This window comes from Nicotiana attenuata, chromosome 7, assembly GCF_001879085.1.
Source record: "Nicotiana attenuata strain UT chromosome 7, NIATTr2, whole genome shotgun sequence".
NCBI classification, from domain to species: Eukaryota; Viridiplantae; Streptophyta; class Magnoliopsida; order Solanales; family Solanaceae; genus Nicotiana; species Nicotiana attenuata.
In genome coordinates, this window is record NC_031995.1 from 98,432,124 (window position 1) to 98,444,939 (window position 12,816).

General features: G+C 47.0%; 1 protein-coding gene across 1 annotated transcript; it reads left to right on the plus strand.

The window, feature by feature from the left end:
- LOC109230304 lies at positions 9,702-12,422 on the plus strand. The gene is made up of 9 exons (XM_019395817.1): positions 9,702-9,748; positions 9,865-9,961; positions 10,145-10,293; positions 10,402-10,453; positions 10,665-11,017; positions 11,122-11,302; positions 11,689-11,788; positions 11,844-12,254; positions 12,346-12,422. Exons 1-9 carry the CDS (start codon positions 9,702-9,704, stop codon positions 12,420-12,422), a joined length of 1,467 nt encoding a protein of 488 aa, XP_019251362.1.

Here is a 12,816-nt window from a genome sequence, read left to right on the forward strand (position 1 = left end):
CCACGGGCCCACTTCTCGAAAAATCAGAAAATGAACATCACCGGATTCCTTATCTCGCCAAGAGTCTATACATATCAAAATTACCAAAATCGGAGTCCATTTGACCCCTCAAATTCCACTTTGAAACACCAAATTCCCAAGCCCTAGCTTTACCCTCTTTTGATGAATTTCCACAAATTTCACGTTAATTCTACCATTAAATCACGTATTTAGGTCAAGGAACTCACCTCCAATCACACCTAGTCGAAATCCCCTTCAATTTCCGTCCAATAGCTCTCAATGTCGATCAAAAATGGTGGAAATGAACTTAAGCTCGCGGAACAAAATGAGCTTTAAAACCCTTCTCTGAACAATGATTTTCGCATCTGTGGTTCCTTTACCGCATTTGCGGCTATCGCTTCTGCGGTTATACCTTCGCTTCTGCGGATCTCCATTAAGTCCACGATCGCTCCTGCGGTCATCTCTCCACATTTGCAGATCCCGCTTCTGCGGAAATACCAAGGCCACGCCAATTCGCTTCTGCTGCGGAAACAACAAACCTTCCAAGAACTCGCACCTACGTACCTTCCTTCCGCACCTGCGCAACTGCATCTGCGGTTCCTTTTCTGCGGATGCGGAAATACCAGAAACCAGGCACACCAGCAATCTCATAAGTCCAAATTTCATCCGGATGGCCATCCGAAATCACCTCGAGGCCCCCGGGACATCAATCAAAAGTGCCAACCCATCCTAAAACATCATCAAAACTTTCTCCAATCATCAAAACACCACAATTAACAAAAAACCCTAAAATTACATCGGATTCAAGCCTAAGTTCTTCCAAAACTTCCGAATTACGCATTTGATCAAAAACCCGAACAAAACACCTCCGAATGATCTGAAATTTTGTACACACATCCAAAATCACCTAACGAAGCTACAGAAACTCTCGGAATAGCATTCCGACCCTCAGATCAAAATCTCACCTATCAACCGGAATTCACCAAAATACTAACTTCGCCAATTCAAGCCTAATTCTACACCGGACCTCCAAAATCAATTCCGGTCACACTCCTAAGTCACAAATCATCCCCCGAAGCTAACCAAATCACCGGAAATCACATCCGAGCCCTCTAACTCACAAGTCAACATCCGGTTGACTTTTCTAATACAAACCTTCCTTAAAGAGACTATGTGTCTCATTTCCATCCAAAACCAATCCAAATCGACTCATTCACTCAAGACTCTTATAATAAAACATAAGGAAGCAAAAAATGGGGGAAACGGGGCGGTAACTCACGTGACGACGGGCTGGGTCGTCACATCCTCCCCAACTAAAACAAACGCTCGTCCTCGAGCGGGTCAAGAAACATACCTGAAGTCTCAAACAGGTGAGGATATCTGCTCCGCATCTCCCGCTCGGTCTCCCAAGTAGCCTCCTCCACGGGCCGACCTCTCCGCTGCACCTTTACCTAAGCTATATCCTTTGATCTCAACTTTCGAACCTGACGACCCAAAATAGCCACTGGCTCCATATCATAGGTCAAATCATCATCCAACTGAACAGTGCTGAAATCCAATAAATGAGACGGGTCCCCAACATACTTCCGGAGCATGGATACATGAAATACCGGATGCACGCCCGACAAGCTGGGTGGCAAGGCAAGCTCATAAGCCACCTCCCCAATCCTCCTAAGTACCTCAAAAGGTCCCAAAAACCGCGGACTCAGCTTCCCTTTCTTTCCAAATTGCATGACACCCTTCATGGGCGAAACCTTCAGCAAGACCTTCTCAACCACCATATATGACACATCCCGAACCTTCCGATCCGCATAACTCTTCTGACGCGACTATATTGTACGAAGCCTCTCCTGAATCAGCTTCACCTTCTCTAAGGCATCCTGAACCATCTCTGTTCCCAATAACCTAGCCTCGCCGGGCTCGAACCATCCAACCGGAGATCTACACCGCCTCCCATACAACGCCTCATACGGAGCCATCTGAATGCTCGACTGATAACTGTTGTTGTAGGCAAACTCGGCAAGCGGCAAAAACTCATCCCAAGAACCCCCGAAATCAATAACACAGGCACGCAGCATATCCTCCAATATCTGAATAGTACGCTCGGACTGCCCGTTCATCTGAGGATGAAACGCTGTGCTCAGCTCCACCTGTGTACCCAACTCTCGCTAAAAAGTCTTCCAGAACTGAGAACTGAACTGAGTACCCCTATCTGAGATAATAGACACTGGAACCCCATGCAATCGGACAATCTCCCAGATAAAGGGCCAGCCGCTTCGAAGAATAGGTAGTACATACTGGAATGAAGTGCGCAGACTTGGTCAGCCGGTCCACAATCACCCAAATCGAATCGAACTTCTTCAAAGTCCGAGGGAGACCACTCACAAAATCCATAGTAATCCTCTCCCACTTCCACTCTGGAATAATCATCCGCTGAAGTACACCGCCCGACCTCTGATGCTCGTACTTTACCTGCTGACAGTTGAGACACCGAGCTACAAACCCTACTATGTCCTTCTTCATCCTTCTCCACCAATAGTGTTGCCTCAAATCCTGATACATCTTTGCGGCACCCGGATGAATGGAATACCGCGAGCTGTGGGCCTCTTCCAATATCAACTCCCGAAGCCCATCCACATTGGGCACACAAATCCGGCCCTGCTTCCTCAACACGCCATCATCACCAATGGTCACATCCCTGGCATCATCATGCTGAACCCTGTCCTTAAGGACAAGCAAATGCGGATCATCATACTGGTGCTCTCTGATGCGATCATACAAGGAAGATCGAGAAACCACACAAGCCAACACCCGACTAGGCTCCGAAATATCTAATCTCACCATCCGATTGGCCAAAGCCTGGACATCAACTGCAAAGGGCCTCTCCCCAACTGGAATATACGCCAAACTCCCCATACTAACCGCCTTTCGGCTCAAAGCATCGGCCACTACATTGGCCTTCCCCGGGTGATACAGAATGGTAATATCATAATCCTTGAGTAACTCTAGCCACCTCCGCTGCCTCAAATTAAGATCCTTTTGCTTGAATAGATGCTGAAGACTACGATGATCAGTGAATACCTCACAAGATACGCCATACAAGTAGTGCCTCCAAATCTTCAAAGCATGAACTATAGCAGCCAACTCCAAATCATGTACAGGGTAGTTCTTCTCGTGGGGCTTCAACTGGCGAGAAGCATATGCAATAACTCTACCCTCCTGCATCAATACACATCCGATCCCAACTCTCGAAGCATCACAATATACAGTGTAAGAACCTGAAGCTGATGGCAAAACCAACACTGGAGCCGTGGTCAAAGCTGTCTTGAGCTTCTGAAAGCTCTCCTAGCACTCGTCCGACCATACAAATGGAGCACCCTTCTGCGTCAACTTTGTCAAGGGCGATGCAATAGAGGAAAATCCCTGAACAAACCTGCGATAATAACCTGCCAACCCAAGGAAACTACGAATCTCCGTGGCTGAGGTCGGTCTAGGCCAACTCTGAACTGCCTCTATCTTCTTCGTGTCGACCTGAATACCCTCGCTGGACACCACGTGCCCCAAGAAAGCTACTGAGCTGAGCCAAAGCTCACACTTGGAGAACTTTGCATAAAGCTTCTCCTCCCTCAATCTATGCAATACAACTCACAAATGTTGCGCGTGCCTCCTGGCTACGCGGGTACACCAAAATATCATCAATAAAAACAATAATGAACGAATCCAGATACGGCCGAAACACACTGTTCATCAAATGCATGAATGCTGCTGGGGCATTAGTCAGCCCAAAGGACATAACAAGAAACACATAGTGCCCATATCTAGTCCTGAAAGCAGTCTTCATAATATTTGAATCCCTGATCTTCAACCGGTGATAGCCCGAACGGAGGTCAATCTTGGAGAACACCCTCGCTCCCTGAAGCTGGTTAAATAAATCATCAATACGAGGCAGGGGGTACTTGTTATTCACTGTTACTTTGTTCAATTGCGTGTAGTCAATGCACATCCTCATGGTGCCATCTTTCTTCTTCACAAATAGAACCGGTGCACCCCACGGTGACACACTCAGCCGAATGAACCCCTTATCTAGGAGTTCCTGAAGCTGATCCTTTAATTCTTTCAACTCTGCTGGTGCCATACGATATGGCAGAATGGAAATGGGCTGAGTTCCCGGCACCAGTTCAATACCAAAATCAATGTCCCTATCCGGCGGCATGCCCGACAGGTCTGCAGGAAACACATCTGGAAACTCCCTTACAACCGGGACCGAATCAATGCTAGGAGTCTCGGCTCCCACATCCCTCACAAATGCCAAATATGAAAGACAACCCTTCCCAACCATACGCTGGGCCTTTAGGAATGAGATCACCCTACTAGGAACATAGTCAGTCATGCCACGATGCTCGATCCTCGGAACACCCGGTATAGCTAAGGTGACTGTCTTAGCATGACAGTCTAGAATAGCATGACACGGAGATAGCCAGTCCATGCCCAAAATAACATCGAAATCCACCATGCTCAATAGCAGTAAATCAACTCGGGTCTCCAGACCCCCAATAGTCACCAAACATGACCGATATACATGGTCTACAACAATAGTATCCCCCACCGAGATAGATACATGAACAGGTAAAGCAAGACACCCTCGGGTCGCACCCAAATGATGAGCAAAATATGAAGGCACATAGGAATAGGTGGAACCGGGATCGAATAAGACTGAGGCATCTCTGTGGCAGACTAAAATAATACCTGTAATCACGGCATCCGAAGCAATAGCATATGTCCTGCCCTGAAGAGCATAAAAGCAAGCCTGACCACCGCCCGATCGACCTGCACCTTTGGGGCGGCCCCTGGCTGCCTGACCCTCACCCCTAGCTGGCGGGGCGGGTGCTGAAGAAACTGGACCAGAAGATGAGGGCTCACCCCTCTGCTGAGATAAGCTAGCAGCACGACGAGGACACTCCCTCCGCATATGCCCGAACTCTCCACACTCATAGCAACTCCCGGGTGCTGGGAACTGGGACTGAAAGGAACCCCTCGCGCCAGAGTGACTAGCTGATGCACTCAGCCTGGAAGAACCCTGAGCAGACGGAGCATGAGACGAACTCTGTGCTGGAAGAGCACTGAGAGATGGCTGACTATGCTGAGAACCCTGATAACCACGACCTGAAGATCCTCCTCGATACTCGGGTCGAGCTGACTAAGCGGGCCTGAAAGAACGACCCTGACCCTGCTGGAACTGGTCCCTCAAAGGAGTGCCACTGTAACTACCAGAACCTCGAGGCCTCTTAGCCTCCCTCTCATCTAGATCCTGACGGCAAACCGCCTCAATCTCTCGGGCTATATCAACCACCTCCTCGAATGTGGCACCAAGCACTCGCTCCCTAGTCATAAGAACACGAAGAGGATAGGTGAGACCATCAACAAACCTCCGGATACGCTCACGATCCGTCGGAACCAACCAAACTGCATGACGAGACAACTCAGAAAATCTCATCTCATACTGGGACACTGTCATATCTCCCTGCAGTAATCCCTCAAACTGTCTGCGCAGCTCCTCTCTGCGAGACTGCGGTACATACTTCTCCAAGAAGAGAGTGGAGAACTCCTGCCAAGTCAAAGGTGCTGCACCAACCGGCCTACGCCGCTCATATGCCTCCCACCAAGTGAAGGCAGCTCAAGTAAACTGAAAAGTAGCAAAAGCCACACCATTGGACTCAAGAATCCCCGCTGTACGGAGCATTCACTGACATCTGTCAAGAAAACCCTGGGCATCCTCGCCCTCAGCTCCACTAAATGTCGGAGGCTGGAGTCTACCAAACCTCTCGAGGCGACGCTGCTCGTCCTCGGGCATAACTGGAACCCTGAACTCCTGCACTGGTACCACTGGCTGAGCTGGAGGTGCCTCTGGAGTTTGTAATCCCTGCACTACCTGCTCAGGTGTGCGAGCAGCGGGGGTCTGATTGCCTCCCCCGGCCTGTGAAGTAGGTACTGCTGCTGTGGTGGCTGAAACCACCTGAGCCAGGCCCGTGCACACTGTCAAGATCTGAGCTAATGTCTCCTGAAGGCCAGGAATCACTATGGGCACAGCCAGTGTCTGAGCTGGTACTGCTGGAGCCTGAACCGGAACTGGGGTAGCTGGTGGATCAATAGATGCTACCCTCGTTGCTCTGCCTCGGCCACGACCACGACCGCGTCCACGGCCTCTGGTGGCCTCAGTAGGTGGCACTAGTGGTCGTCCGTCACATCCGGTAGCTCGTGTCCTCACCATCTGTGAGAGAATAGAATAAGGAGAAGTTTAGTATTCGGATCAACAAGTTTGCACGACAAGAATTTCAAGAATGTGGAATTTTACTAAACCGGCTCACGACTCGCGAGACCTAGTAACCTAGGCTCTGATACCAACTTGTCACGACCCCAACCCCGGTCGTGATGGCGCCCAACACAATGCTAGGCAAGCCCGACCAATTCAGCACTCTCAATCCCTCATATAGAGTTCATTACCAACTAACAGGGTTTAAATACCAAATTAACATGAATAGAAATTTGCAACAGAAGATAAAATGTGCGCAAATCAAGGTAACATCACTACATAGCCCACCGATCCGGTGTCACGAGTCAAGAGCCTCTAATACAAGTCTGAGAAACAGCCTAAACAAGAGATAGTCTAAAATACTGAAAGTAAAGAGGATAGAGGGAGAAATCGGGTCTGCGGACGCCATGCAGCTACCTCGATGACTCCGGTGAAATCTGGACAGTAGAAATAGCTCGAACTACGCCTCAGGGATACCTGTTTCTGCACACACGGTGCAGGGAGTAATGTGAGTACTCCGACCCAGTGAGTAATAATAATAAATAATGGCTGACGGAAAGAAATCTCGTAAAAGCACTAAGCAGTTCTATATCAAAGCAGTAAGGACATTTAAACAGCAACTAAATGAAGAAGTCAGGCAGAACCCTTTAAACCAGTACTCAACTCGTATACTTTTCACAATAACCGAAATCATAAATATACCGTTGTGGCGTGCAGCCCGATCCGTAATAAATATATTGCTGCGGCGTGCAGCCCGATCCAATAATAAATATATCGCTGCGGCGTGCAGCCCGATCGAATAATAATAGTCGACTGCGCTCACTGGGGGTGTGCAGACTCCGGAGGGGCTCCTACAGCCCAAGCGTTATACTGCTGCGGCGTGCAGCCCGATCCATATAATATACTGCTGCGGCGTGCAGCCCGATCCATATAGGTATACTGCTGCGGCGTGCAGCCCGATCCATATATATATATATATACCTTGCTGCGGCGTGCAACCCGATCCATAACATATCAATCATCCTCACTATTGGATTCTCAACCCCTCTCAGTCAATATAAACTTCGCCCCTCGGGCATACTAAGATAAGATAGGGATCCCAGCCCACATATTACTCTCATTTTGGTTTAGCTATTTCAAAAGCCGGTTCATATTATATTAAACAGTTAGAGACTTGACTGAGGGTATGATTTTTAACAAGTAAAGTGAGGTCAATCAGTACAATGCCCCTAAGGATTCTACAGGTCGGCACAAGGCCCCAAACATGGCAACTAGCCCGGACTATAATGATATTAGCTAAGTCTCAGTCAAAAATACAGTAGAAACATCGATCGGGATGGACCAAGTCCAAATCCCCAGTAGTAATGGACCCCACGCTCAACATGCAGCGTGTGTCTCACCTCAACATAGCACTACGTTGTGCAAATCCGGGGTTTCAAACCCTCAGGACATCATTTATAACCATTACTCACCTCAAGCCGGCCAAAATCCTAGCTCGCTATGCCCTTGCCTCGCAAATCAACCTCCTCGCGCGTCGAATCTGGCCAAAACCACAACGAATACGTTACAATAGGCTAAGGGAATATAACCCAATCGAAAAGACTCGAAAAACATCGAAATTCACGAAATTGGCAAAACCCGAGCCACGGGCCCACTTCTCGAAAAATCAGAAAATTAACATCACCGGATTCCTTTTCTCGCCACGGGTCTATACATATCAAAATTACCAAAATCGGAGTCCATTTGACCCCTCAAATTCCACTTTGAAATACAAAATTCCCAAGCCCTAGTATTACCCTCTTTTGATGAATTTCCACAAATTTCCACGTTAATTCTACCATTAAATCACGTATTTAGGTCAAGGAACTCACCTCCAATCACACCTAGTCGAAATCCCCTTCAATTTCCGTCCAAGAGCTCTCAAGGTCGATCAAAAATGGTGGAAATGAACTTAAGCTCGCGGAACAAAATGAGCTTTCAAACCCTTCTCTGAACAGTGATTTTCGCATCTGCGGTTCCTTTACTGCATTTGCGGCTACCGCTTCTGCGGTTATACCTCTGCTTCTGCGGATCTTCACTAAATCCACGATCGCTTCTGCGGTCATCTCTCCGCATTTGCGGATCCCGCTTCTGCGGATACCTGTCCGCTTCTGCGGAAATACCAAGGCCACGCCAATTCGCTTCTGCGACTCATCTATCGTATATGAGGCATCGCAGATGCGGCCCCAAGCCCGCACCGCTGGAAACAGCAAACCTTCCAAGAACTCACACCTGCGTACCTTCCTTCCGCACCTGCGCAACCGCATCTGCGGTTCCTTTTCCGCAAATGCGGAAATACCAGAAACTAGGCACACCAGCAATCTCATAAGTCCAAATTTCATCCCCATGGTCATCCGAAATCACCCCGAGGCCCCCAGGACCTCAACCAAAAGTTCCAACCCATCCTAAAACATCATTCAAACTTGCTCCAATCATCAAAACACCACAATTAGCACCAAAACCCTAAAATTACATCGGATTCAAGCCTAAGTTCTTCCAAAACTTCCGAATTACGCATTTGATCAAAAACCCGACCAAAACACCTCCGAATGATCTGAAATTTTGTACACACATACAAAAACACCTAACGAAGCTATAGAGACTCTCAGAATTCCATTTCGACCCTCGGATCAAAATCTCACCTATCAACCGGAATTCGCTAAAATACTAACTTCGCCAATTCAAGTCTAATTCTACACCGGACCTCCAAAATCAATTCCGATCACACTCCTAAGTCACAAATCATCCCCCGAAGCTAACCAAATCACCGAAAATCACATCTGAGCCCTCTAACTCACAAGTCAACATCCGGTTGATTTTTCTAATACAAACCTTCCTTAAAGAGACTATGTGTCTCATTTCCATCCAAAACACAATCCAAATCGACTCATTCACTCAAGACTCTTATAATAAAACATAAGGAAGCAGAAAATGGTTGAAACGGGGCGGTAACTCACGTGACCACGGGCCGGGTCGTCACAGATAGTCCCCCTACTTTCCAGTGGCATAACTTTGTGTCATCGTGAAGTTGGTAGAAATAACTTTTTTTGCTGGGAAACTCACTAACCCCCTCTGAAATGTTTCTGACAGTTGATTAGACGTACATCTCTCAGCATTTAATTCCTCAAACATGCGTTACCGTATGATTCAACATCACTTTTGTCGGTTATCGAGGTAATTATAGCCACAATTCTAGCCGCCTATTTCTTTGCTTACACACATCTAACTCCTCTATTTACACTTCTTAATATATCGAACTTTCTCAAACCCTCTTTACTCAACTTCATACTTTGTCTTCAACCCTTCTTTGATCTTCTTCTCGAGAGAAAACTTTCTTCCCTTTCCGATAAAAATGGCTTCTTCTTCCAAAACCCTAGTTTTTCAAAGAGCAAAGGTAAAGTTGATGACATCGTTCCCCCTACACTGAGCACCATCATCCCAAAGAGTCTTGTCACAACCAAAGATTTTAAAGAAAAGTTTCCTTCTGCAAATCTTCGCACTTGGGCCGTTGGCAGATACTCTTCTTCTATCGGTCATTCCAATATCCCTGTTGTGAAGGAAAACTGCAATTGCCAAGATCTAGACATTATCGCTCCTGATCTAGCGGAGCGGGTAATATTAACTAAGAAGGGTTTTACGTATTTTTATACGTATCCCTTCACTTTGGGTCCATACTCTTTGAGTGCAGAGCTCGACTCCGTCATCGTGGAGTTCTGCATCCGCTATTATGTATGCCTGGCACAAGTAAGTTCTTTTGTATGGAGGACAGTCACTTGTTTTCGGTGCCTGTTCCAGGAGACGGGAGGGGAGCTTACCCTAGCTCGGTTGATGAACCTCTATTCCCCCAAGATCTTCCGCGGGGAAATGGTAAATTTCAACAAGTGTGGCCACCATGCTCTGCTATCTAGCATGGATGATGACAACGACCGTGAGTGGATGGAACAGTTCGTTGCAATCGCCACTAGTGACATCATTCCGATAACGACTTCATCTTTTCTGGAATCATGGAACCTCACTCATAAGTTCACCATTTCTCTTTTTTTCCATTAAAGATCGTCCCATATCGTTATTGACTCTTCTTCTTCCACTTATTTCAGCGACTCGGTGGGTTCCACCGCGGGTTGAAGGTTTGGATCAGTGGGTCCAAAAGATTTTGGACATTACTACGCCAGAAACCCACACATAGAAAGAACTAGACCTCATATACGGGTGGAAGGCCAAAAATCATGGTAAGTTAAACTCAACTTGTTGTTTTCCTCTTGTATAAAGAAGCCGATTAACCCCTTTTTCCTTTGTTGAATTCACGTCTACCCAGGGCTCAGTTGTCGTCCCCGAGGAGGAAGTTTTGGCTAATCCTATTGATGCGGCGAGGCTGCTTCAGGAGGCGTTTACTCGAACATGCATCTCTAGGCCTTCTTCTGGTGTAAGTCCTTCTTTTCGATGTCACCGGCCGGAGAACAAGCAACCAAAAAATAGACGTTCCTCTGCGGCCGGGGGAAAATATAAAAGGGCAAGAAGTGTCGTGCCCGAGCTGTCTTCAGATGCTATGGTTTTGAGCACCGTGCCCGAGCCGGCCATAGATATCGTGGCTATTGATGATGATAGAGAATCTAGTGATGATAGAAGACGACGACCTTCATCGACTCAACATAATACTCAATTTGTTGAGTTAGTTACACCAACCAAGGATGATGTTTTGGCCCTCTAGGGGAGTATGATATGGTGGAAAATGCCAACTCCCGTTTCTGAGTCTCCGTACCCGGTACCGTGAGGCTGAGTACCGGGTCCCTGCCATCTTCAGTTGATGAGAAACCAACAACCAGCACCGCGCTTGCTGCAGCCACTTCTCGTGCTTCCACGCCATCAGCTTCATCTGCTTCTTCACCAACTCTATTTCTGCCTCCAACAACTGTTACATCATCTCCACCGGTCGCAGTTGCCCGAGACAATAATGTTCCTCTTCCCTAGTCCCCAGTTCATGAGAACTTGGGGAAAAATTATGCTGCCCCTCCAGAAGATCCTCAAAGGAGGAGGAGCGTTACTCTCTCGGTTTCCACCGAATGCCATATGTTATTCCGGCCGGTGGAACTTGCTAACTATCTTAAACCTTTTGCTTTAGAAAGAGATAGGAATAAAGTTCAAACTCTCTTGGGATAGTGTTAGCTGGATAATGCCATGCATAACGCAACAGTGGTATAATCCTCATTTTCTCGATTATTTCTTCTATCTTTGTTATGGCAGGTTTTTGAGTTTGCATTTTACTTTTACAGGCCAACTTCCTTGCTTCTGAGGACCTTTAGAGGCTGATCCATGATAAGAAAAAACTTATCTCCGAGCAGGATCAACTATTGGCCGAGCGATATCAAACCGCTGCTCGTCTCTCAAAACCGGAAGCACGGGTTGCCGAGGCCGTGGAGTTGGAGGTTCAATTGCAGCAAAGTGAGAAAGACGTAGTGAGGCCAAGAGACTACCCAGTTAAGGGTTCAATTTGAAGAAGCTAAGGCCAAATGGGTTGAGGTTCAAAATGCCATTCTTACTGCATCCGATCATGAGGCTGCTTCCATAGAAAGATTGAATAACTTGGAGGCAGCCTTACACTCCAAAACTGAAGAAATCGTTGCGGCTGAAGAGAAGCATGCCCGGTTGAAGGAAAGGCATAAGAAGGTCACAGAACATAACAAGGTTTTTTGCTCAACTGTTCGTGACCTTGATGTCAGCCTCCAGGCCACTAGATTTGTGCGGGACAGTCTTTCTGTCGAGGTTGATAAACTTAAAGAAGAACTTCAGCGTCGAGCGGCTTCCCTCATTGTTGAGAAAACACATTCTATGTATAGCATGAGGAGAAAAATCTTGGAAGAGGCCAAAGCGGGTCTTATTGACTTTGAAGCCGAAATCGCTAAGGCCCGTGAGCAAGTGTGTTGCAAAAAGAGGTCCACCGGCCCAGCCCGATGCTACCGATTCTTCTAGTTATGGTTCTGAGTTCTCGGAAACTGAAGAGGAAGCGGAAGGTGACGATGCTGAAGGCCAGAATATCAAACCGGCGGCGGATCTACCCACTTCTCCTGGGGCGTAGGTTTTTCTCTTTCTCTGGGTTTTGGAGATGTAGCAGCTTAATTTTTTGCTTTCCTTTTCAAACTTTTGTACTTGTGCTGCTTGGCATATTTATTGTAAAGAATAACAGTTTTCTGTATAAGTTATTTCTGCGTACTTTTACTTAAATATTTGCGCAAGTTTGATCTTCGTGTCTTTCTTCGTTTAAATGTTTGAGCAAGTTTACTTTTTGCGTCTAATTGTGCAAAGCTTTGGGTGTATTTTCTCCCAAAAGCATTTGGATTTCGGGCATAATTTCTTTAAAAATCAACCCTTTATCGTGAGGGTTTTCATAAGAGAGGGCCCTCTTATATTTACGGTGCTCTTGAAGAGGACGTCTCGTGTTCATTACAGCACTAGCATTTAAAGTGCTTATT

What these genes read in the sequence shown, in the direction of transcription:
- LOC109230304 (XM_019395817.1), top strand. Translation starts at nt 9,702, where the DNA reads ATGGCTTCTTCTTCCAAAACCCTAGTTTTTCAAAGAGCAAAGGTAAA. An exon ending in TTTCAAAGAGCAAAGGTAAA is followed by an intron (nt 9,749 to 9,864) that starts GTTGATGACATC and finishes GGCCGTTGGCAG; the next exon opens with ATACTCTTCTTCTATCGGTC. An exon ending in AGCCGAAATCGCTAAGGCCC is followed by an intron (nt 12,255 to 12,345) that starts GTGAGCAAGTGT and finishes CGGAAACTGAAG; the next exon opens with AGGAAGCGGAAGGTGACGAT.